General features: G+C 36.8%; 2 protein-coding genes across 3 annotated transcripts in view; both read left to right on the forward strand.

Annotated features, from left to right (window-relative positions):
* The window catches only part of LOC147844367 (uncharacterized), a 768,760-nt gene that overhangs the window by 697,195 nt on the left and 44,184 nt on the right, over window positions 1-27,381 (forward strand). The gene's annotated exons all lie outside the window — the stretch shown is intronic.
* Window positions 1-27,381, forward strand: part of adgrv1 (adhesion G protein-coupled receptor V1) — a 269,966-nt gene that overhangs the window by 67,112 nt on the left and 175,473 nt on the right. For both annotated transcript variants that reach the window (NM_001001845.3, XM_087251637.1), the window contains 13 exon segments: window positions 1,395-1,521; window positions 3,968-4,153; window positions 4,839-5,019; window positions 5,097-5,260; window positions 5,353-5,476; window positions 7,272-7,532; window positions 9,106-9,232; window positions 10,072-10,289; window positions 12,438-13,178; window positions 18,640-19,013; window positions 24,053-24,229; window positions 26,839-27,019; window positions 27,095-27,288. In NM_001001845.3, coding sequence (NP_001001845.2) covers window positions 1,395-1,521; window positions 3,968-4,153; window positions 4,839-5,019; window positions 5,097-5,260; window positions 5,353-5,476; window positions 7,272-7,532; window positions 9,106-9,232; window positions 10,072-10,289; window positions 12,438-13,178; window positions 18,640-19,013; window positions 24,053-24,229; window positions 26,839-27,019; window positions 27,095-27,288 — 3,055 coding nt within the window.

Raw genomic sequence — 27,381 nt, forward strand, 5'->3', positions numbered from 1 at the left:
GCGACGTGTAGTTACATTTTTTGAGAGGTGCAAGTCAGTGACGGCGACGGCCACGGCGAAGGGCTATGCATCAGCGCCGTAGCAAACGCCGGTGTTTGAGGCAGAAGTATAAATCAGCCTTTAGGCGTGCATATTAATGATCTCAGAGCTTGATGACATGGCAGCCTGTCAGGTCTGGATGAACGACCCAAATTAGGCATACATGCAAATGCGGAGGGCATGCTCAGAGAGTCTTGTCACAGGTTGTTTTATCTTCTGATTGGCTCGTTGTCCACGGGGGTTTTACACTCGTGGGATTTACATGAAAAGCTCTCAGTATGCTTATTTGCATATACGGATCTAATATTATTCTGCCTTGGTATACCCATATTTTCATTATATGGCACTTTTAAATCATTATTTGTTAGTTCATACAGTGCATTAACTAATATTTACAAGCACAACTTTGGATGTTTATAGTTTAATAATAATTAATGTATTGTTTATTCTTAGTTAGTGTTAGTAAGTACATTATCTTACATTGATTATTGGACAATGATTGTAAAGTGTGACCAAATTTGGAATATTTTGGAATCATAATCATTGTGCTGGAACATTCTTTGCTCTTCCCTTCACTCTTCCTTCACAGGGTAGAAACCGCCCGTTTTGTAGTGTACTTTGGGTAAGTGCATCCTAGAGAGACTGTGTCCTATTGTGTGCTGTGAATCAACTCTTTGTGGAAAAGCATCCACTCTGAACTTTTAGGGCCTTTGTTTTAATGTTTCGATGAGGGATGTCTCTTTTATCTGAGTGTGTGAAGTGAATAGCAAGTGTGTGTTTGTATATGTTTGGGGTTGCTGCACTTGGGTGCAGGCAAACGCTGCTTGTACTCATTTAGTACCTCATTTACGGAGTTCCTTTATCCTGTCCTGTAAAAACTTCAGTGTTTGTATGCATGCAGCACATCCTCTGAATGCGTTTGTTTGGAGCACTTCTCCCACAAGCTCTTTGTCAGCCATTTTACTAATTATCTGGAGCCTTCAATTCTGGCACAGACCAAGCCGTGTGTGCTTAACACACAGGACCCCCGCTGAGAAGGGAGGATAGTGGGCCGCTCGGAAAAATGACTTGTCAAATCGCCATAACCAAAAGGCCTTAGGCCGAGCATATTTAAGACACTTTCAGATAACAGTGTGACCACACTCATACACATCCAAAATACATGTCTGGCAAATGGTTTGTCATGGAATCAGTTTTCTGTACATTGTTCATTGTATGCGTCCCAATCAGGCCATGCTGCTTGAAACAATACCTGATTTTATATTATAATAAGCTATAATTTCATGAATGTCATTATATTATTTCAGCAATGTGATAGTATTACGCTCACTGATCATCACCATATTGTTGTACAGGACAAATGTGGACAACCAGATCCTGAAACCAGGATTCACCAGCCGAGAGATTGTCATTCTGGAGAACGATGACCCTGGAGGAGTATTTGAGTTTTCACCAGTCTCTAAAGGACCTTGGTTTATAAATGTAAGGCAACGTCTTGTTTCTTTCTTTCTTTCTTTCTTTCTTTCTTTCTTTCTTTCTTTCTTTCTTTCTTTCTTTCTTTCTTTCTTTCTTTCTTTCTTTCTTTCTTTCTTTCGATCGTTCTTTCTTTCTTGCACTAAATGATTGATACCAAGTTAACTTTTTTTCTGGTAAAGTTATTGCTGTGGTTTAAAAAAAAATAACCATTTGCAAGTGTTCTGTATAAATTTGTTGAAAACGACCACCTTTCATTACTACATTAATGCTATTTTGGGGTTGCAAAATTGCAAAAATGTTCCTAGAAAACAACACCGACAACAAATCAGAGAACTTGTGTGAAAGTATTTGAGCTCTCTGACATGAGTTAAACTGCTGAAAGTAATAGATACACATGGCCAACAACAATACTCTGACAAATGTGTGGTGTTTAAATCATGAAAAAATAACACTATTTATTAACCATTAAACCAGAATCCTGAACCAGTTATACTAAGCACAGGTGCATTTCTCAAACAACCACGTAATTCGTGGCTGAACTATCATAGTATGATGCATCGTTTGGGAAAAGAACAATGTATTGATGAGAGTTTCTTAAAACCAGTAGTTTCCCCGTAGGTGGAGGAGCTACTTCTTGAGAGAAGAACCCTATAATTTCTTTGAGCAATCTATAATGTTTTACACATACACACATAAAAATAATAATAATAATAAAATCCAATATTAGTTTTGGTAAAATTATGCCCTCGTTTTCCATATTAGTTGAAATATATGTAAATGGCACACGTAGGGCTTGTGTTTCTTTAACAAATATTATTAGGAACATTACATATTCTATTCTAAAACGTAAAATCACTTACAAAAGCTGGAACGATAGATTTGGGAAATGCCAAATCAACAAACTATGCTTGTAAGAACGAAAGTCTAACTAACAACATCGTTAGTTGGCTAACGATGGTTTTCGGAAACGCACCCCAGGACTGGTTGTTGCTTTCATGTTTATGCCACTTTTTCTTCGACTTTTACTCATTAACAACTGGACAATCTACGTGCCAACTAATCCTCATTCGATTATAAATAGACTGTTAGGTTGGGGTCAGGGTTAGTGTAAGTTGACATGTACTTGCAAAGTTTCTTATAGTCTGTTAAATGTCTATTGAAGGAGCAGTAGATATTAAGCAGACAGTCTACTAATACTCAAATGGACCATCAAAATAAAGTGTTACCTTGTATTTTTTTCACATTGTGTACTGTAAGTGTTTGTGTGTACAAAATCTCTGTAGAGCTGCTTTTTAAACTATTTGAACCAGCTCATTTGCCATCAACAACCATGCCACATTTAAGGCCTCTTGAGTCATCTTTCTTCTCCATTCAGATGGAAATCACTTTGACCACATCTACATGCCATAATGCAATTGACTGAGTAGACACAGTAGATACTTGAATTAAAGCAGCTGAACAAGTGCACTTAAAAAGTGAATGCTTACAGTATGTTTAATGTCAATTGTATCATTCTCACGTATCAAGTGCACAATAATTAACCATATGATTTTGTTAGCTCACATTGCAGGTTTTGTGGTGAACAATTCATCTGTGCATGCCATTATAAAAAAAAAGCCCATCTAATCTTCAATTTATATCTGAAAATGCAATTCCTGTTTGTTTTTCAGTTAAATTGTCAGACTATGTATATCTTAGCAAATTGGCATGGCTAACATACTTAACCAAGCCGCTCCAGCTGTCAGTTTTGACAACAAACAGAAAAGGTGAGCAGGAGGAGTCTGTTAGATTAAAATAACTCTTCTAAACCCTCATTCCTGATCTTTCTGAATGAAATGCCTACTTTACTACATCCAATCAGCTCGCAGTAGAAAAAAAAGAAGCCACGCCCACTGTTTGCTCATTTAAAATTCCATCTCCGAACTGCTTCACAATTCATTCATTCCACATCCCTTTATTAATCTGGGGTCGCCACAGCAGAATGAACTGCCAACTTATCCAGCAAGTTTTTACGCAGCGGATGCCCTTCAAGCTGCAACCCATCTTTGGGAAACATTCACACACACATTCAAACACATACACATATACACTTTGGACAATCTAGCCTACCCAATTTACCTGTACCGCAAGTCTTTGGACTTTGGGAGAAACCAGAGTACCTGGAGGAAACCCACTAGAACGCAGGGAGAACATGCAAACTTCACACAGAAACCCCAACTGAGCCGAGGCTTGTACCAGCAACCTTCTTGCTGTGAGGCGCACGACTACAGCACTACCTACTGCGCCACTGCTTCGCCCTGCTTCACAATATGAAAAAAATAACGATCAAAGCTTCCGGTTCACTGGGACTTTAACATTTTTTTGTTTTAATTTGAACTTTTATTCACCTTTTTATCATTGTGAAAGTGACAATCTCCTTGTAAATGTGAAAATTGTGAAAAACTGTTTACAGGAGGGGGAGACAGTTGAACTGAGAGTGATCAGAGCACAGGGCCAGCTACTAAACCAGCTCATTAGATACACAGTGATTCCTTCTGGAACAGCGCAGTTTTATGGGGCCACAGGGATCCTGGAGTTCCAGCCCGGGGAGAGAGAAGTGATGGTGGCCCTGGTAGCCAAGCCTGATGGGATACCAGAGGTAAGTTATAATAATTATCATAATAATTGACCCTTTTCACAAGACTTTTATGACGCATTTAATGGTTATCAGCATCTTAAGTCCTTGAAAGTTTTGAATATTTTGATAAAAAAACAACATATGAACATGTAAATGTATTTATGTATGTGAGGCGTGCCCAACTATGTTCCTGGAGAGCCCCCTTCCAGCAGATTTCAGTTGCAACCTATATCAAACACACCTGCCTGTAATCATCACGTGATGTTCAGGTCCTAATTAATTGGTTCAGGTGTGTTTGATATGGGTAGCAACTGAAATCTGCAGGAAGGTGGCTCTCCAGGAACAGGGTTGGCCACCGCTGATGTATGTATTATATCATCTTGGTATCAAATGACAAAAAACGAATGCTTGTGCGAGGCATTTGAAATGCTTAGAGTCTTAGGGTATGGGGGCAGGACAGTACATTTGATGTTGTTCGTTCTTCTGGCTAAAATGTTTTATTTTGCAAAAATGTAGGCAGAGAGACGTACTTCCAATGAGCCTGACTATTACATATCTTATAATTAACTAGCTGTGTGTTGCGTAACATGACACTTTGCGTACAAAGTTCCCCTAATGTTAACACTATATTAACACTTTATATTTCTCAAACTGAACATTCAAGAAAACCTGATCTGTGAACAGTTATCTGATGTTGTGTTTTTAGTTAGATGAGACATTCTCAGTGGTCCTTAGTAGCTACAGCACGCCAGCCAGTCGCCTTGGGAACCGAAGAGAGGTCAACATTACAGTGCGTAAGAGTGATGACCCATTTGGGGTCATTGAGTTCATTCAGCCTGGTTTAGACTTCACCATCAATGAGAGTAAAGCCTTGGATGTTTACTCAGGTACAAAGATTTTTTTAGCTACGCTTACATTTCTCCAGTAATGTTAAAATAACATCTCATAATTTTATCTGTGATAGCATATTACCCCATTGGAAGAAGCAGGGGTAGGTTTGGGAATGTGTCAATCCTTTGGATTCTTGAGCCAACATATTCAGGAGATGTCAAACCAGTGCAGGGTGAGATCATCTTTGCTGAAGGAGAATACCAGAAGAACCTGACCCTGTCTTCTGTGGCAGATGAGGTAAGCTTCAGCAGTACATACGATCTTTATACTGCTGTTTTTAAAAGAGATTCCTAGTTATGTTACGCAAACTCATCTTTTGTCTAATGCAGATCCCAGAGAAAACTGAAAATTTCACCATCACCCTTCTGAATGCAACGGGTGGAGCAAGACTAGGAAACATCCTCAGTGCTAGGTTAAGCATTCGTGCAAATGATGATCCCATATATTTCGCCGGTATGTTTGTGACTTGTTACAATGGTAAATGTAATGTTACTGGGTGTTTTATTATTATTATATTTTTTATATATATATTTTTTAATTTGTTTATTTGTATTTGGACTGCTTTTTTTAATGCATTTAGACCAAAAGTGACTATTAACACAACAAATGGCATTTTTATTCATTTCCTAACACTTAAATAATAAACTGCATAAGTCTTCCTCAAGGTTATATTTTGGGTCCCCTTCTTTTCACAATTTATATGCCACCAATTAGACACATAATCAACCAGTCATGCGTCTCCCAAACAAATATACAACATAACTCATTGCTGAACTACCGTAGTAGTTAGATTAAAGTAAGATTGTTGTAGGCACGAGTGTTTCCCATAGTTGTAACGTAAAACGTTCATAATGATGCTCTAAATGGGTTGGAGTAACTACTTCTTTAGAGAAAATCCCCATAACTTTTCTTTTGCAGAAATTATTGTTTTACATGCACACGCATTAAAAAAAAAAAAATCAATATTAGTTTTTGTTTATATATATATAAAAAATATATATTCCCTACTTAATAATATTCAATCATTCATATTCTTTTCGGCTCAGTCCCTTTATTAATCCGGGGTCGCCACAGCGGAATGAACCGCCAACTTATCCAGCACATTTTTACGCAGCGGATGTCCTTTTAGCCACAACCCATCTCTGGGAAACATCCACACACACTCATTCACAATCATACACTACTATCAATTTAGCCAACCCAATTCACCAGTACCGCATGTCTTTGGACTGTGAGCACCCGGATGAAACCCACACAAATGCGGGAAGAACATGCAAACTCCACACAGAAATGCCAACTGACCCAGCCGAGGCTCGAACCAGCAACCCTCTTGCTGTGAGGCGACAGCACTACTGTGCCACTGCGTCGCCCTACTTAATAATAGTCAAATAATTATAATAGCCTATAGGCCCATGTCATAGTACATTTCTTATTAATTAGCATATGCTACTATAAATTTGAACCAAAGTTTTCACAAGCTTTAATGACGTATTGTAGATTCCACTTTCCATAGATCACCTACAGCTTTCGTCATGAGCCATGTCTGCATTCAAAATGTCATAAATAATTTCAAAGTGCACTACAAAGGGAGCGCATTTGTCAATATGAAGATCTCTCAAACTGAACTGTAAAAAATACTTTGAAAGCAAATTACACCTAAGAGAGATGACTTTAATGTTTTTTTTTTTTTTTTTTAGCATTCCATGTTTAAATGTTGGAATATTCTAAATGAATAGGGCTTTTAGGGACAATAATTGGGAATAGAACACTCCCAGGAACTATGCTTATAATTACAGCTCTAGAAGTGTGGTTGCAAACTTACAAGTCTGTGAATGTATGTGCAGTTTGTGAATGTTCAATGGAATGATGGATCCTTTGTTGGCTAACGATGGTTTTCGGAAACAATTTAAATTTTAACCTCCACTTGTATGCAGATTAAATCAAGATTTATTTAAGTGTATCCCCCACCTCTGTGATTTTCTTGCCTATGTTAACAAATTGCATCAAAGATCTCAAGCCTTGGCTGAAGACCAATTGTTTTAAATAATAAAAAATATATTGAAAAAGAATTCTAATAAAACTTCGGTAATTTTGATTGGCTGTAAATTGAATGTTTTGATCAATCGATGGTCTTGTTTATTACCCTTAGTATGCTCTCCATAACTTCATTATTATTACATTGAAATTACTTTGTTATTATGCATGTTAGGAAATGTCATTTATAACTAACGTTATTTTGCATTTTCAGAGCCTGTGGTTCAACGAGTGCGAGAAGGGGGTGTGGCCAATTTCACCATTCTTCGAGCTGGATTGGCTAATTTTGTCACCACAGTAAATTATCGTTTTGAGTATGGCGACACGTCATCAGAAGATTTCATTCCACTGACCAATGACACAATGCTGGTCTTTCATTTTGGGGAGTGGATGAAGAACATATCGGTTGCTGTGGTAGATGATAACATACCAGAGACAGATGAACCGTTCTACATTGTTCTCTTCAACGCCACAGGTTTGTCACGACCTTTCCATTAACCTTTAATAAACTAAATAATCAGTGCATTTTAAGTTTGTTAATTTTCGTTCCCTTTCACCTTGCATTGGTTTTTGGGTGATTTCATTTGCCAGTTCTTCAAATGCTCATATTTTAAAATGCGTAGTCTATATTGGACAGCAAGCTTCATTAAATTCTTTGAATGTGAGAGAAATACTGTTCTTCAAGTCTGTCCAGTAGCCCATTAAGCATTTGTTTTGATTCACAGAGATTGGCTTTGATTCTGAAAAGCCTTTTTTAATCCCTGTTTTGTGGAACACACACACACACACACACACACACACACACACACACACACACACACACACACACACACACACACACACACACACATTTGAGAAAGGGGTTGGGTGACTGTTGAAAGTTAATTACAGAACTGTCCTTCTGTACATCACAAAGCAATCCAACCCAAAGCTTTCTCTCTGGAGGTTTTAGCAATTGCCTCGAGGGACCGCGTTCAGATGCATGCTGTGTATTATTAAAATGTGAAGCTGTGCTTTTGAGGGCATAATTTGATTGCTGTGGTTAGCTTGTACCAATTACAGCAGTGTCTCATGCAGAACGCTATTTAGCATGACAGTTACAATGTGTGAATGTTAAACAAATGTGGTGCCTCGAATTGAAAGCACAAGCATTTGCTAATGAGAAATTCGAAAGGGATTTGGGACAAAATATTTGCATGCTTCATTATGAATTTCTTTGGAACAACTGCTTGCTTGTTTGTCAAGGTTTGCAATGTTTTATATTTTGTAAATGCAAGTTTTTAATACTAATAATTATTATTTTGTATTAAGCTTGATCATGAATATTCCAGATATTTTTTGTTAGATATAGTTGGTTGGGTCAGCATTTTTTGTTAGAAACTCATACTCTATTCATCAAGGAATATAAATTATTCCCTGTTTTGAGGTTGAAAAATTCTGAAACTTACATTTAAGGCTTTGTATACGACTCTTTATGACTCTGGTGTGATCTCCTCTTCTTTGAATATACAGTGCTCAGCATAAATGAGTACACCCCATTTTGAATATGAACTTTTTTATCCATTTCTCTGTAAATATATTTACATTTTTGGTGCATTTGAATAAAACAAATATACTAAATAAAATAAAATAATAATAACATATTTTTTAATAATAAAAATGTATTTTTTAATGTCTGAAAATTATGGATGAAAATTTTGGATTCAGTGTGCGATTACCTTTAGGTTCAAGCACACACAGTAGCAGACAAAGCATCAACTGAACAGAATGTGCCAAAGATTGAATGTATTTTTTTCATTATTCATTTTGTGCAAACACCATTGATGAAAAACTGCACAAAAGCATGCACATCACTCTAAATGGGTGCTCAGCCAAACAGCAAAAAGAGCAGAAATAAGGCAATTCAAACAAGGCATTACTGATGCCAGGCTACAGGTTAAAACACAAAAGTTGTCTTTAACTCTGTCAATGAATGTATAATTATTGTGCAAGTGATACGGTTCTCAAAAGCAATTGTTGAAATGTGTGTTTCTATATGTATCTTTTAGGTGATGCAGTGGTTTATGGTCAAATTACTGCTACAGTGGTGATTGAGGCCAATGATGATGCCAATGGCATTTTCTCTCTGGATTCAGCTCAAAAACCAGTGGAGGAGGGAAAAACCAATAACTTTTAGTGAGTCTCCAATTCTCTATCTCTAATATACTGCTAAACCCAGCACAGGCTCATTCTGAAAGTGTAGTCCCGCGGACGTTTCTGGAGACTGCAAATGACATTTTTGTAAGCGAACGCTATAGGGTAGTATATGAAACCGTTCTTTTTGGTTCTTACCGGCTGACCACTTACCTTCGTGTGGAGGGCTTTTCCACCGCAACCAGTTTGTCCAGTTTGTCCAGTTAGCTCTTGTACGTGACCACGACGATGACCAGGTTTGAGTCCAGGGAAGAGCGGTTCCAGAAATTAGGTAAGACAAAACAGAATCCAAAAAAAATACAACGAACGGGTGAACAACAGGGTGAGAATGAGGTAAAATCCGAAAACGTGGTAAAAATCAGACGAGGGCTATTCTTTTTCTGGATGGCTTTTGAAGTAAGCAGGCGGGCAGGTAAATCGGTAAAATTTGTTGGGTTTAGGGAAGGAGGAGGATGGATCAGTCGATTGGCTGGTCGCCCAGTCAATCATTAAGTCGGTCAATAGCAGCCTCTGGTGGGATCATGTGAAAACAGCGTGGGCGCGAACGAGAGACATTTGACATGTTAAAAAGCGCACACATCAGCCTCTCGCGGATTCATAAAAACAAAAACTGCAAAAATACGTACCACCCGGGATGTATTTTGCGGTCTCCAGAAACATCCACGGGACTACGTTTTCACAATAAGCCTGGGTTGGTTAAACCAGATTTCATATCATGGATTGATTTTGATTCAAATAAATCCACACTGTCTTTTAATAGTACAAAATCAATGTTAATCTTCTATGTTTCATCAATTTTTTTTTCCTCATTTTGTCTCCAGTGTTCTTCGAGACAGAGGACATTTTGGCAATGTCACAATATACTGGCAGCTGTTTGCCAATGACACCCCACTTGAGCCCTATCAAGAATTTGTGAACACGTCTGGATTTATAACATTTCGCACAGGGGAGAAGACAAAACCCATTGTTCTTGAAGCCATCTCAGACAAGCTCCCAGAGTTCAATGAGTTTTATGAGCTCAGACTTATGAACGTCTCAGGTAAAGAGTAAATCATTTTTTTTTTCATCTCATTTAAACTTGTTTTAATATATGATTTACATTTTGGCTAATATTGTTTTGTTTTTATACCCGTGTACAGGTTTATGTGGTTTACACACTTTTATACATAGTTTACAGTATAGGGTTCCAAACTCCTGGAGGACTGCAGCTCTGCATAGTTAATTAAAACCCTAATTAATCTCTAACCCTAATTAAAAACACCTGATCCAACTAATCAAGATGTTCATGACTGTTAGAAACTATTAGGCAGGTGTGTGTTGGTGCTAGTTGGACCTAAACTGTGCACAGCTGTGCACAGCTGCTCTTCAGGAATTGAGTTTGAGACCATTGGTTCACAGGGACACTCCGTAGGCGTAATGTATTTTATACTGTAAAAAATGCTGATTATAGCATCCACTTTGAATGTTATCAGTTCTGGTAGACTCAGAAGGCTGTTATCATCCATCCTCATGGATAATCAGCTATACTAAAAAGAGTCCAGATCTATATTTGTTTTTACATTACTGTGACGGTTGGGTTTAGGGTTTGGGTAGTGGTAAATGTTAATGAAACACAATTAATAGAAAAAATAATAATTAATATAAATGATGCTCGTTATATATATATATATAAGCAGTGACACAGTAGGTAGTGCTGTTGCCTCACAGCAAGAAGGTCACTGGGTTGCTGGTTCGTGCCTTGGCTCAGTTGGGGTTTCTGTGTGGAGTTTGCATGTTCTCCCTGCATTCGTGTGGGTTTCCTCCGGGTGCTCCGTTTTCCCCCACAGTCCAAAGACATGTGGTACAGGTGAATTGGATAGGCTAAATTGTCCGTAGTGTATGAGTGTGTGTGTAAATGTGAGTGTGGATGTTTCCCAGACATGGGTTGCAGCTGGAAGGGCATCCACTGCGTAAAAAAAAAAACTTGCTGGATAAGTTGGCTTACTGGCCCATATCTATCAGCTGACAACCACTGATAATGCCCATTCAGTCGAGTGATAACATTTGAATGGCCTGCTTTTACTGAATGGCCCTGCCCCTAAACCCAACTCTCATGGGAAACCTGTGGCAAATTTTAAATGTCGAATTGCCTGGTTAAGTTTGATTTTTAGGCATTTGAATTACAAAAAGGTTAACCACTCTATTAAGGTTAACCACCTTAAGTCATGCCCATACTTGTGTTTGTATGTTTGCTTGTTTATGTATTTTGTGTTTATTATTTAAATTGAATGTAACCAGTTAAATGAATTTAAAAAATATATAATAGTATAAATTGTTATAATTCCAGGGGTCACCAAATGTATTCCTGGAGACCTGATGGCCTGCAAAATTGATCTCCAACCCCTAAACAAACACACCTGAACAAGCTAGTCAAGCTTTTACTAAGAATACTTGAAACGTCCTGACAGGTGTGTTGAGGCAAGTTGAAACTAAACTCTGCTGGGACACTGGCCCTCCAGGACTGAGACTGGTGACCAATGATGTAGATGATTTATTAAACAATCTGGACCCTCTCGTCCAAAAAACAAACAAACAAACAAACAAACAAACAAACAAACAAACAAACAAACAAACAAACAAACAAACAAACAAACAAACAACAACAACAACAAGAAAACATCTGTGCTAGTCTATACACTAGTGTAACAGTGTATATTTTGTAGAAAAAGGAACCAAAAATATTGATGACTCATTTTGCACTGCACATGAGTTTGTCCAATCAAATGCTTACTGAACTTAAAAGGTCCTCTTTACACCAAACATAATTCTTTAAACCAACTAGTAAGTATCAGTAGACCAGATAGTAGGCAGCAAAGCATGGTTATAGGCTGTTAAATGATCTAAATGATCTGATGATTGTAAGCCAACATTGGGTCAACATGGCAAACCCAAAAGTTGGGTTAAAAATGTAATTGGAATTATTTGAAAAAGAGATTGCAATGGTGTGTTTGTCCATATTTGAGTTGAGTTGGGTTATGAAAACCCATCACTGTTTAGAGTGCAGTCCTGCCAAATAGTCATATTTCAACAGCAGATGGATCATGACAGAAAGTAAAAAAATCCACTTTAGTTTAGTTAGTAAGTGCAAAACTACGTCAAAGGTACATAAGTTACAATGTGACCAGTTTTTTTTTTTTTTTTTTCCTAGGGGGCTATCCTGGCGAAGGCGGCAAACTGGCTAACAGAGACCTCAATGCATCCGTTCTCATCCCCTTCAATGACGACCCGTTTGGAGTTTTCGCGATTGCTCCAGACAGTCTGGAGCGAGAAGTTGCAGAAGACGTCTTATCAGTTAACGACATGACAAGTGTCACATCTTTGACCATACTTCGCCAGCAGGGCACCTTCGGAGATGTTCGTGTGGCCTGGGAAATCCTGTCGGGAGCTTTTCCTCGTGGTCTACCACCCATGGAGGACCTGATTTTGATGGCCTCATTTCCTTCAGCTGTTGAGCTCCAACCTCATTCTAGGAGACGGCATGCTGGAACTGATGCCCTCTTCTTCTCTGGACGTCCTGGAGCTTACGGATCCATCAGTGCAGAAACCACTCTGCTGGTCCCACAGATCCTGGCTAACTTCACTCTGTCTGTCTGGCTGAAGCCCAAGCCCAATACAGATGGCTTTGTTGTTTCTAAAGGCAATGGCAATGGAACTGTCTATTATGGAGTTCAGGTTCAGACCAACGACTCCCATGTTACTATAATGCTTCATTACACAACCATTGGATCTAACAGCACACATGTGGCACGAGCTACTGCTAACACATTTGTGGAAGATGCATGGGTTCATGTCATCATCGCTGTGGAAGATGGAATTATTGAGTTTTATCTGGATGGGAGCCCAATACCTGGAGGGATAAAGAGTCTGAAAGGAGAAGCCATTGTAAATGGTGAGTACACTATTGAATTGTATTTATTTAAGTTATTTAAAAGGCACCTATGATGAAAATCATCTTCTGTAAGCTGCTTGGACAGAACTGTGTGTAGGTATAGTGTGTTCACAATCAAATTGAAAAGATTTCTTGACGTTAAAATAGGATCCAAATCCTTCCCATTTTGAGGCCCACCGCAACATGACATTAACTAAATTGATTGACAGCCGCGTATTAACATGTTACCATAGTAACGTGTATAATCAATTGCAAAACATGACATGTGCAAAGCAACTGGTAATAAAAGATGTGTCCAACTCGCCAGGCATGTGCACAGATTGGGCTCAACCTGTGCAGTGTACATGGCCTTTTTTTCTCTTGGATATATCTCTTGCCCTTCCATATTGACCCCCTACCCCCACCCCCCATTCCCCCTACAGTACCATTCACGGTACTGTCACTGTGCTGTTTATCTGATGCATGTATAATAAATAATATGATGTGTGTTTTGAGCTGAAACTGCTATATGAATTGTTGGAGAACGCAAGCTAAAATGGTTGCTGACATGAGTGGCTGCTTTTTTAAATGGAAATTCAGGCATTACTTTGATTTCATTGAGCGTAAAACAGAAATATTTCTGTGAAATGCAGTCTAGGTCCAGTCTCTAAAAAACATTCAACTGCTTTTAACTCGACCAGCATTCTAGGAAAATACTCGTCACCAAGGAGGACACCGGTACCTAAAATCACGGCTGTCCAACTTATGCTAAACTAGCTAAATTGGATTTTTGTCCAGGATCAGCAGTGAAGGTATTTTCTTAATGTTAAGAGAAACTTTTCCAATGGTAGGCACATTGGAGGTGCAATGGACACATATTTTCCGTGCATCAGTTGAAACCACGAGTCATGCGACAAGAACTGACCGATCAGCTTCATGCTTTGTTTGGAATACACACATTTTGATAGACTAACTACATCAGACAAGCACAGAACACCCAAACACTGCAGTGCTTTTGCATACTATGTATGTCAATAGTTACAGGTATCCAGTTTTCTCCATGTCTTTCTTTGTATTAAAAAAATACAAACAGGTTTGGAACAAGTGAATGATGAAAGAATTTTGGAATGAAAGTCTGGAATGAAAGTCTGGAATGAAAGTCTTTTCAAGCTGTCATCAACCCATTGTAATGTTTCTCAATGAATATTAAATTACTAAAGAGCTGCAGTTTATTTTGTGTTTTTATAGGTATATTTTATATGATTTAAAAGTAACTTCAAAGTAAAGAAATTAGTGATCTGATTACTTTTTTTTTTACATTAAGTACTTAGTAATGTAATCAGATTACAGTTTTCCAGTAGTAGTCAGTAATTTGTAATCACTTACTTTATTAATTAAGTTACCCAACGCTGCTACTACTAATATTAATAATTATAATAAAGTGATATTTTTATTTATTTTAAATAACTGAAAATTTGGACTGTGATTGTTATTTGTAAGTTATATTCATATGAATTAAACAGAAATTAAAATAACGTGTGACGTAATCACAATTTAGTATGTGATTTCCATGCGTACACAACTGTGTAATTTTTACTATATAAGTTGTTCATTTGGGCAGTTGGGTGGCTAAGTGGTTAGCACTGTCACCTCACAACAAGAACGTTGTTGATTTAAGTCCCAGCTGGGCCAGTTGGCATTTCTGTGTGGAGTTTGCAAATTCTCCCTTTGTTTGTGTGGGTTTCCTCCAGGTGCTCCGGTTTCCCTCACAGTCCAAAGATGTGGGCTATAGGTGAATTAAAAAACCTCAATTGTCCGTAGTGTATGAGAGTGTGTGTGAATGAGTGTGAAAATGTGAATGAATGTTTTGAGTGGGTAGCGGGGTATCTGCTGCGTAAAAAACATACTGTATGCTGGAATAGTTGGCGGTTTATTCTACTGTGGCGACCCCTGATAAATAAGGGTCTAGGCTGAAGGAAAATGAATGAATAAATGAATAAATGAAGTTGTTCATTATATGAATAGTGATATTACAGTATAATTATGAGTTTATCTGTATTATGTATACATAGTTATCTGTGAAAGCTGTCCCAAATTAATAAAACATTTATGATAACTAAAAATGTTATTAGTTATAATACATTTATTATCATTTATTAAAATTTTAATCTTTATTATACCGTACATCTCTTATTTCAACCTTCATTTTCCATAGCAAACAACTTCATTACAAACTAGGAAACCACATCTACCATATTCCCCTCATTCAGCTTTCCTCTTGAAGAGAAATTCCTCATGCTTATGTTGGTCAAGCACTGAAATGTGTTTCCTACTCACTCTTGTGGCCCATATCTGCTCAGAACCTGTTGTGCTAGCCTATGCCATTGTTTAACGTTCACAGGAATAATGCGTCAGCTGGACATTGTTAGCAGCAGATAAAGACAGCCGGCAAACTGTCTCTCTATCTGAAAACAATAGAGCCCCACTAAAACTTTCTTGACATCTCTTAATGGATCTCCAGTCAAGTGAATGAATGTACACATAAACTGCAAGGATCTCTAGAGATTGTTTCTGACTGTTAGCTTGACTGGTGATTACGGCCTTTGTTGAATGTTCTTGTCTGGGCTCCGTGAAGCGTATTTCCTCAATTTGTACAGTTGTGTGCCTTTGAATGTCTCACTGGTGGTCAGGAGGTTACAACTCTAAGCTGGTGTAACCAATCAGGATGAACTCTAGCCTTTCTATTCCAGTTTCACCACTGTCACATCCTAGAAAGAGTTTCTTCTTACTAGCTGAGCTGTTTTATGACAAGTTACCTCAGCCCATTATGCGGACCATGTGATTGGTGATAGGAATAGATGGATGTGTCACTACATTATATGAGTCTGCGAGCTTCTGCATGTTTTTCAATCCTGAAATATAGATTAAGTACGAAGTGACTTGATTTTGTTTAGATTGCATAAACTTAATATGTTTATTGTATATTTTCTCAACATACTTAATCATGCCCCTCCATTTGTAAGTTTTGACAGTGCAACAATTTGAAATGGTGAAAACGGGTTGTCTTTTAGGTTATGACAACTCTCCCAAAACCCCCCACATAGCAAATTTTCTCTGGCCCAGATCTGGACCACACATTCAGCTTTTGCTTGGACCACATGCCACAGTGAATTACGGTACATAATAGGACCAAGTCTGGCCTCCATACAAGGGCTATACATGGACCATATCTGGGCCAAGTATCAGCCAAGTTAATAACCTATAACTGGGCCTGAACTGGGCCCAGATATGTTGGTGTGTCATGACTGCATGATTGGTAAAATGTTTTTCTTTTTAAAAGATAGGCCAAACTTACATGGCCCACATGTAATATTTTCTTTTTTTAACACCTGGGTCAAATACTGCATTTAATGTCTGGCCTTGTGCCGCCTTAAAGATGGTACCACCTCTGCCAAACCCAGGCCATGTTTGGCCCAAGTGCTGTATGCCAGTGCCAGACCAACGCCTGCTGTGCCAGCTTTATGCCAAATCTGGGCCAGAATTTCCTGATCTTTCTGAATGAAATTCCTATTTTATTACATCCAATCCAATTAGATTGGATAAGCAGTCATTACAAAAATAGGAACAGTTTGTGGAAAGTGGCAACCATAAATCCTCATATCTTAATGTAAACTGTGGCATACCACAAGGATCAGTTTTAGGTGCAATATTGTTTATAATTTACATTAATCATATGTGTAAGATATCAGAGTTGTTTAAGTTTATTTTGTTTGCGGATGATACAAGTAGCTTTTGTTCTAGGGATAATTTTCCAAAACTTATGGAGTTGATTAAAACACATATTAATAAATTAAAATTGTGGTTTGACATAAACAAATTGTCAGTTAATATAAATAAAACAAATGGTATGTTTTTTGGGAAATTAAAAAGTAGTCATAATATAGATTAAAATTTGATAATGAAGTAATAGAAATATTATATTTAATTAAGTTTCTTGGTGTTGTATTGGATCATAAAATTAGTTGGAAACCACAAATAAATAATGTGATATCAATAATAATAAAAACTGTAGCAATAGTGGATAAAGCAAGATTTATCCTGGACAATAAATCATTGTATGTGTTATATAACACCCTCATGTTGCCACATATGAGTTATAGTATTGAAATTTGAGGAAATACATATAAATCTAACTTATGATCCTTATGTACAATGTAGAAAAACATAATTAGACTTGAAAATGTGGGGTATTTGAAGCATACAAATCCTTTATTTTTAAAATTGAAGATACTTAAGTTCACCGATTTGGTTAAGTGAAGTTTCATAAACTAATTTTGAGAGGAGCACGTGATATGATTAAGCACGACTGGCCGCTCATCTGTAATCAATAATAATCCAATAAGAGTGATCATAGTTTACTATAAATGGATCATTTTTTCCCCTCTGCTCTATCTTTGTTTTGGAAGAATCCCCCCTTCCACCCCATCTCCAACTTTTCCTCCCTTTTCTAAAAGGGGTAGCCATCGAGACCTCCCCCAATATGCTTATTGACCGGGCGGGAGCCCTGGGCTCAAATATCTCTGAGCTCAGGGTTCTCTCCCTGGGAACTCTTGAAATTTAAAACAGCACAATTTATGTTTAAAAAAAGTAACAAAATACTTCCGAAATACATACTAAAGTTTTTTGAAAAAGGCAAGGGGGATATAATCTGAGAGTCTAAGAAAATGTTTGGAGGTTGAAAACAAAGACAACTTAAAAAAAAAATGTGTATGTATGTATGTGGTGTGAAATGATGGAACAGTCTAGAACAGATTATCAAACAATGTCAGGATATTAATAAATTAAAAAGTTGTATAAATATATATTATTGATTGTAATATTAATTGATTGAAAAATAATAAATGAGAAAGGTATGATGACATTTCAATTAATTGCTGTTGCAATACTGCAATAAAATGTATTTTCTGGGTGATAAAATAACCCAAATGTAAATGTGTTATTAAATGTACATGTACAAATGGAATTAAATGTATAATATGTCAAAGTTGTCAATAGGATAAAATATGTCTTATGAAAAAAGAAGAAATATGTAAAAGAAAAAATAAGTTTAAGTAATAGATGAATGATGTGTGTGGTAATGTTGTGGGAAAATAATAAGCTTGTGCTTCATCCTGCTCCATTTCGACCATGTTGAAATGTATTTTTTTGTTAAATAATTTTTATGTGTGATGTTTTTATTCAAAATAAAATAATCAAACCGAATCAAATCAGCTTGCAGTAGAAAAAAAAAAAAGTCAAGTCACACCTACTTTTTTCTCATTTAATATTACATCTCTCAAGGAACTGCATCATAATAAAAAAAAGGGTCACAGCTTCTGGTTCGTGCAGACTTTAAAAATGCAACCTCTGAGTTCACAAACCCAGATACCCATAAACCTGCACCACTCAATCTAATGCCTTCCATTTAACTTCCTCCACACAGATGCTGCACCTATTAGGATCGGTTCCAACCCAGATGGTGAACAGCGTTTCACTGGTTTGCTGCAGGATGTCCGGCTGTACTCCAGCTGCCTCAACCGCTCTCAGATTCATGAGCTTCACAACCAACCAGCCAAAACTGACCTCCACAACGTCTCAGGATACCTGACGTACAGGCAGGAGGAGAAGGAGAAGTCATTTTTGGTGGAGGTGCGGGATGATCAGGAGGCAGAGGGTGAGGAGGTGTTTTACCTGCAGCTAGTGGCAGTTCAAGGTGGAGCCCGTCTGCCAATGCCCAGACCTACTGCCATTCTGAAGGTCATGAAGAGCGATAATGCCAATGGACTTTTCAGCTTCACCGGTGCTTGTATACCAGATGTAGGTGCAATTTATTTTTTCATACCATTAACAAACTAATTTAAAGGTGCTGTATGTATGTTTTTGACTCTTCTAAAGCATAAAAATACCATAATGCATTTGCAGATATTAAAGAAACATGCTTAGTGAACATTGCTCATCTGACAAACGATGCTGAAGTGAGATATTTTGCTTTAAAATGTGTGTTACGTGCTGAAACGGCTGTCTTTGTTTTGGTACCTTTAACCCGCCCATTGCCACTTTAGCCAATTATATTTTAGCATGTGGGTGGAAAACAGCGCATTCCATTCATTCATTCATTCATTCATTCATTCATTCATTCATTCAGAAAGGCTCTGCTAAAGCATGCGTTCGTGACTGAAATGTGACCTCCGGTGGACAGTACAGAATCCGAGATGGGCTGCAGATTCAGACTTTCACATGAGGTTATTAATTAGCAAACAATATAAATAATATGAATGTAAACAATAGGTGAGAAAGTTACATTGTAAACCTGTGTCCTAACAACACGCTACATGATAGAATTTGCAGTGGTAAGCAACTTGGCTGTTTGGACCAGACAAAATGTACATCAGAAATGTAAATACAGCCATTCAGAACCACAGAATAGTGCACTCACTGCACTCCAGCAAAATTGTAATGCTTATAATCTAATTAATACATATTAAACCTTTTTAGCATTATTAAATGTACATGGTGAATTACTGATATGTGTTGGCTTGCAACAAGTCACAGTTCTAAAGTTAAATTTCAAATGGTTTATTTTATTTTCAAGATCTGAGATGAATGATGTGATCTGCTGCAACTTTTAGTAGTATGGCAATAAAAGTCATGTAAAATGGCATTCAAACTTACATTATTAGCATGTAACACCAAACAAAGTGCATCAGGTTTAGCTGAGGTGATCATGTCATCACGTTTTCTGTTGTTCAGCTGCAAAAAAAAAAAAATTGGTATTGGTATTGGTATTGGTTAGGAAAAAACTCCTTTTTAAAATATACCTACTATCGCGTGGCACTACTTTTATTAAGAACACAATTTAAATAAGCCTTAAATCAGCATTTAGGCTCGATAGTCAGGCACATTCACATTTTGATTTAGCAGTGCAATACCTTGTTCAACCACTGGGTATCAAACTTTAAAAGGCACCTATGGTAAAAAATTTACTTTTCAAGCTGTTTGGACAGACATATGTGTAGATATAGTGTATAGACCTTCATATTGGGGTGATATAAACACACCCAGTCCTTTTTTTTTTCAATTTAACAACATAAAAATTGTGGACCAATTGGAGCTGTTTTTAGATCAACATCAAGTAGAAGTGCGGTCCCCTGCCCACCGAATTGATTGACAGCTGTGCGCATTAACATGTCCCTGTAGTCACGTGTATAATCATGTCAACAAGACCAGACGTGCGCAAAGCAACCGGGAATAAAAGGTCTGTTCAGTTCGCTAGGATCATCAATCGTCATCAAATGTGATCAAGAGTAAGTTTCACATGTTTAAAATGTTTTAAAACAGTGCACGTTTGTAATGAAGTACAGCGATTTACTTCAGCTTTACTTCATCAGCACAGCCCCATGTCAAAACAATTATAAAAGAAGACGCTTCAATCCCGGTTTGTGGACATTAAATCAGGTATATTTTGTACATAAACATAACAGATATCCACACAGCAGTGGACATTAAGCTGTATCCTGTTACATATGCGTGCAAAAACAATGCAAAGCTAAGCGCACTCTGTCTGTCTGTCTCTGTGTGTGTCTGCTGCGGTGTGTGTGTGCGTGTGTATCTGTGTGTGTGTGCGCGTTAACTTTGTAACGATATTGTGTGTGACTAATCAATGCAACTGCACAACAAATACTCATTGGTAAAGTTCTCACTGTAGTATTTCTCACAAACGCTACGTGAGATCTTCTTCCTTTAAGTCTGTCTGTTGCCTGACGCAGCCGAGGGAGGAGATTAAGGCACGCAGAAAGGCACGTAGAAATGGTAGGCAGAGAGGACTCAAAAGGCACAGTACGACAAAAAAAAACCCCTGGTGGAAAAATTTATAAAATAGGATCTAGTTAAAGGTATAATGAAAAATCTGATAGGTGTTTGAGCTGAAACTTTACATACACATTCAGGAGACACTGGAAACACTTCTATTAAATCTGAAAAATGGGTAACCTAGGTGCCCTTTAAATCTCATCTCATCTTATTTTCTTGTAAGCTTAGTCCCTTTATTAATCCGGGGTTGCCACAGCGGAATAAACCGCCAAATTATCCAGCAAGTTTTTTCGCAGCAGATGCCCTTCCAGCCGCAACCCAACTCTGGGAAACATCCACACATACATTCACACACACACACACGAACAGTTTAGCCTACCCAATTCACCTGTACCGCATGTCTTTAGACTGTGGGGGAAACTGAAGCACCTGGAGGAAACCCACGCAAAGGCAGGGAGAACATACAAATTCCACACAGAAACACCAACTGAGCCGAGGTTCGAACCAGCGACCTTCCTGCTGTGAGGCGACATCACTGCCTACTGCGCCACTGCCTCACCTGCCCTTTAAATAATATAATATAATATAATATAATATAATATAATATAATATAATATAATATAATATAATGTAATATAATATAATGTAATATAATATAATATAATACTTTAAGACACTGTATTTAAGACCTTGTTCTTAAATATTCATTCATTTATTAATTCATTAATTCATACATATTTTTATTTATTAATATAAATTAGTTAAGATTTATTCATTCATTCATCCATTTTCTCATTCATTTATTCATTCATTATTTCATTTATTAGATTTTCATTGTGATATAAATATGCTTTTTCTTAAACATTGTAGAGTTCTATATACTATGTCACTTCAATTCACTTACTATTTTATTTTATATAATTACACGTGTATTTATTTATTTACTTATTTAGTTGGATTTGAGTAATACAAGCTGCACTGATCTGGCTGGCATTTAAGTAAAAGTAAGATGTGGTCATTCAATCGTCTTACTATGTTTTATATTTATTTTATTTTAACTATTTTGATCTGTGAAAAAAAAAAAAAAAGCTCATGTTATTATTCAACCCATTGTAATTTCAATGCAAATAAATATCTATCCAAAAATGTATAAATAAAAAAGAAATTAGGAAAACACAGACAACCGCAATGGCATTCTCCAGTGAGAAACCTGTAGTGTTTCTTCACAGATAGCCTTCTGACCGACACAATTAAGAGTTAACTCAGTAACAGTATTATTTGATTAATTACCCAAGGTGCTTCTCTCTCAGTGTTTGGTTGTCCTCCCTCCTGAAGGCACGTAACCTGACCCCTAATTGCGAGAGCATGTCTTCATGTATAGATAATGTGTCTTCACGCCTGGATGGATGGCGCATGGTGCATTCTTCTCTTCGGGTAGATTGGATGCGTGGCATCTCCAATAGCTAGCTCGATTAATGAGACAGATGGTCAGTGAATTCCTTCAGAGCAAGACCTGTCAACTCGTGACACAAGAGACATGGTGCCATGTGCTTTCTCTTATGAACAAGAAATGTGACTACACAGAATAATGAGTAAACATTTAGCAACTAACCTTTCCATGTAGCTCGTTAAGTGAACTCCTAAGTCTTGCTCTGTGGTAAATGATCATGTAACTGTTAAGTGGTGTTTAACTTCATGACAACTAAATGTTTACCAACTGGATGAATTTCACCGGGACGAATGTTCAGTTGTTAAATATTTGTATTTTATTTTATGTTTTTTTTTTTTTTTATGCAACTGTCAGAACTGATATGTAGGGCTTTTGGCTTTTTATTAAGTATTTTGTTTTTAGCTTAATGTAAAAAATATATATATTTAATATACAAAATAATATGTTTCAAAATAATCTTTGTGTCTGTAGGTTACAATTAAAATGCATATATTTAAAGACATTATCTTAGATTTTTTTTAAAGATATTTTTTAAATGTATTTACCAAAATGCATTAATCCATCCATCCATCCATCCATCCATCCAATCATCCATTCATTCATCCATCCATCCATCCATCCACCCATCCATCCATCCACCCATCCATTCATCCACCCATCCATCCATCCATCCATCCATCCATCCATCCATCCATCCATCCATCCATCCATCCATCCATCCATATTTTTCCTTATCCATACATTTCATCCATTCAATCCATCAATCCATACTTTATAAATCTCCACTTCAGTAAATCTTGTATACGAAAAACTTCACAGTATTATTAATATTCACACACAGTATCTATACTCCCAATATTTGTACAGAGGGGCATGTTCATTTGGGTACATCATTTGTATGACTATATAAAACATTTTATGCTACAATATTTTGTTTTATTCAATTCTGACATGAAAAATGTGTAGAGTTCATCTAGTTTATTATTATCATCATAATTTATTTATTTATTTATTTATTTATTTATTTATTTATTTATTATATTTTTTATACCATATACAATTTATTCATTCATTTATTAATTTGTTGGTCAGTTGGGTTTTTTTTTTATATTTATAAACCATATACAATTTATTTATTTATTGGTTTGTTTGTTTATATTTTACCATATACAATTTATTTATTTATTTATTTATTTATTTATTTATTTATTTATTTATTTATATGTTTATATTTTATACCATATGCAATTTATTTATTTATTTATTTATTTATTTATTTATTTATTTATTTATTTATTTATTTATTTATTTAGTGATTCTTAATGTGATAGATCTCTGATAGAACTCTGGAAGTATGGTGATAACCAATATTTATTTATTTATTTAGTTTGTTAGTTAGTTTGTTTGTTTATTTATTCATTTATTCATATTTTTAACGCAAATACAATGTACAATTTATGTTTTTTTTTTTTCTTTTTTTAGTTAGTTTGTTTTGTGTGTGTGTGTATGTGTATTTGTGTGTTGACTTTAAAGGACCTGCAGTTAATGTAATTCTACTGTACTTGGCTTTGAATAACCTTTATTCTTTTTTTATCAGATAGCTGAGGAGGGCTCTATGATCTCTTGTGTGGTGGAGCGCACACGTGGGGCTCTGGACTACGTCTATGTAAACTACACCGTCACTCAGCTTGATTCACCAGCAGACTTGTCAAATGCCTCAGACTTTGCCAATGCTACAGGCTTTATCCTCTTCCAGTCGGGTCAGCTATCTGAGGTAACAGGATCAACTTGTCAAGCAGTTATTATTCATGACCACAAGACCACCGCACTATTATATAGTATTTACTGTGAAATTACTAAGCAACTTCTCTTCAAGTGATGACAGTGTGAAATACAGAAACAAATTCACTTTGCGATTAAGATCCAAACATACTGTGCATCAGCCACAAGTAGTAATTTTTATCCAGCATATGTTTTACACAGTGAATGCCCTTCCAGCTGCAGCCCAGTACTGGGTAACACCCATAAACTTGCACATTCACACACATACACTACAGCCAATTTGGTTTATTCAATTCACCTATAGCGCATGTCTTTGGACTGTGGGAGAAATCAGAGCGTCAGGAGGAAACCCAATTGAACACAGGGAGAACATGCAAACTCCACACAGAAATACTAGCTTACCCAGCCGGGAATCAACCCAGCGACCTTTTTCCTGTGAGGCAACAGTGCTAACCCCTGAGCTACCATGTGGCCCTTTCATTCACTTAATCAGTTACTTAATATTTAAAAGGATATATTCTCCACTTGTTCCAAACATATTTGAATTTCTTTCTTCCATTAAACACAATGGAAGATATACTGAAGAATGTCCAAGAAACTAGTCCCCATTGGTATCCAACAATCTTCCAAATATCTTATTTTGCACTCAACAGAAGAAAGAATCTGTAACAGATTTGAAGCATCTTGAGGAGTAAATGATAAGTACATTTTCATTGTTTGGTGAACTATCCCTATTGAACCTATTTAGTGATTTCACTAGATAACTGTACTTATTAAATACAGTGCACAGCATAATCGATTACACCATTTTGAAAATGAATATTTTTATCCATTTCTCAGTGAATATGGGTAACATATTTTGTTTCATTTGACCAAAACAGATGTGTTAAACAGATACATTTAATAAAATAATACTTAGGCCGCAAATATCTTCAGAAATATAAAGACATTACATTAAAATGCATGTGAAATATAGGGGAAGGAAAGTACAACCTGCAAAATTTCAACAAAGTTTTATACATTTTTGTTTCTCTTAATTTTTGCTATTTTAAAAATATAATAATTTAATATTTTTCTGAGACATAAATTTGTATGTATTTCCCAGTAATGGGTTGCGGCTTTAAGGGCATCCGCTGCGTAAAACATGTGCTGGAACAGTTGGCTGTCAGGAAGGGATTGGCGTGAGCCCTTGATAACGTCTCTGGGGCCCTTAGAATTCCCCCACCCCCCACCGCCCCCACATAAACACCTTTGTGCCACCCCTGTATACAAGTGACTAGAAAATCATCATACCTTGTGAAAATGTATAATTGTAGAAAGGCACAGGTTAAGAGAAGGCTAAAAACAATTTGAAGGCTGGAAAAGTTATTTGGAATGGCATTTTATTTCAGGCTGTATGACAAATATAGTAATTATTTCAAAGGAGTATGAGGATTGTCTGTAGGCACTGTAAAAATATGTAATCACAAATGTATCAAATGCAAGTTAAATCTGAGCCAGACATTTTTAAAATGTCCTGTATTTCTACTCTCAAAAAAATTACTTTTGCTACTTGTTCGAATGACTTATGTAAAATGAGCCGAATCAACGCAATTTTTTTAGGACAACCTAATTATTTTATGTTCAATTCTCTAAAGATTAGATTAGATTCAACTTTATTGTCATTACACGTGTACAAGGCAACGAAATGCAGTTTAGGTCTAACCAGCAGTGCAATAGCAGCAAGTGCAGGATACAGGTATAAGTTATAAAGTGCAGTTATAAAAAAACTATGGTGATATTTACAGATGAATGTACTATCAACATTATATACATGTTGTATTAGCTATGAACAGAGATATAAAATAAATTAATATATGAACAGTGCAAATGTTAAATAGTGCAGTGATTGTGAGGAGTATAAGTTTGAGGAGAGTGGGGGGTGTATTTGGGGGGCAAAAGAGTGAAAAACACTGTTAATATTGTAAAAACATTTATGTTAAGTTAATCAATTTGTGTTGAGACAATATGAAGGAATTAAGTTTTCACAAATGTAGGTGGATTTACAATTAAACAATTGTTGTCCCAAAAAAAACCTCGAGAATTAGGTTGCTTCAGCTCGTTTATAAACAAAAAAGCACAACAAATGTCATTTTTTTGAGTGTAGTAACAATTGTTTATTCTTAAAAATGTGTATTTATTTTATTTTTATTATGCTGTGTTTACAGCCAAATAGTTGATTTACAGCTCCATCTAGTGGAGGTTTAATACTTTGGTTTTGTTTAACTGAATGTGACCTCACTCATAGGCTCATAGTCCAATTTATTATGCCCTTCACTTACTAACGTCCCTCCAACATTGATTACGTTAGTAAGTATCCACTACTAGCAGAACATCTGAACCCTTGAAGTACTTGGGAACTATACTGTTTTGGCAACATAATCGCACTGCATTCTGGGACATATACTGTATACTGTGCTCCCTCTGTCAAAATTGAGGGATCGAGGGTCTATGTACAGTTTCCTCATTCACTTGATGAAGTGTAACGCAATGTAATTTGCAATTGCTTGTCTAAAAGAGGACCTACAGTGACCTACTTATTTGCTGTCTCTGGTCTCACAGGTTTTAAACCTGCTGGTTGTAAATGATGATCTTCCTGAAGTTGATGAGCACTTCCGGGTTCGACTGGTGTCTGCAAAATCAGGCGATGGCAAACCAGGTTCCACTCCCACCAGTGGAGCCAGCATTGATCCAGAAAAAGCTGTCAACAACATTACTGTCAAAGCCAGCGACCACCCATATGGTACAGTATAGCACTTTCAGAGATGTGCTTTCAGTTTTTATACAGCTAAATGACTGGTTGTTGTTATGATTTCAGGCCTGCTGCAGTTTCAGACGACTCCAGTGCCTGTGGGAATGATCAGACCTGCTCTGGAAGAGGCTCGGGTAACTGTTCAGGAGGAGGCTGGTGTGGTCAGACTGCTGGTGGCCAGAGCACAGGGGCTGTTGGGACGAGTGATGGTGGGCTATCGGACATCTCCATTCACAGCAGCTGGATCAGAGGACTATGAGGTATCAGCTGCAGCTGGATATCATTTTAAAGAGTTAAAACCATAGTTAAAATCAAAAAGTAAAGGGATTTCTTTTCAATTGTGAGTAGATTTA

Source organism: Danio rerio, chromosome 5 (genome assembly GCF_052040795.2).
Source record: "Danio rerio strain M-AB ecotype USA chromosome 5, GRCz13ab, whole genome shotgun sequence".
In the NCBI taxonomy this organism is placed as follows: Eukaryota; Metazoa; Chordata; class Actinopteri; order Cypriniformes; family Danionidae; genus Danio; species Danio rerio.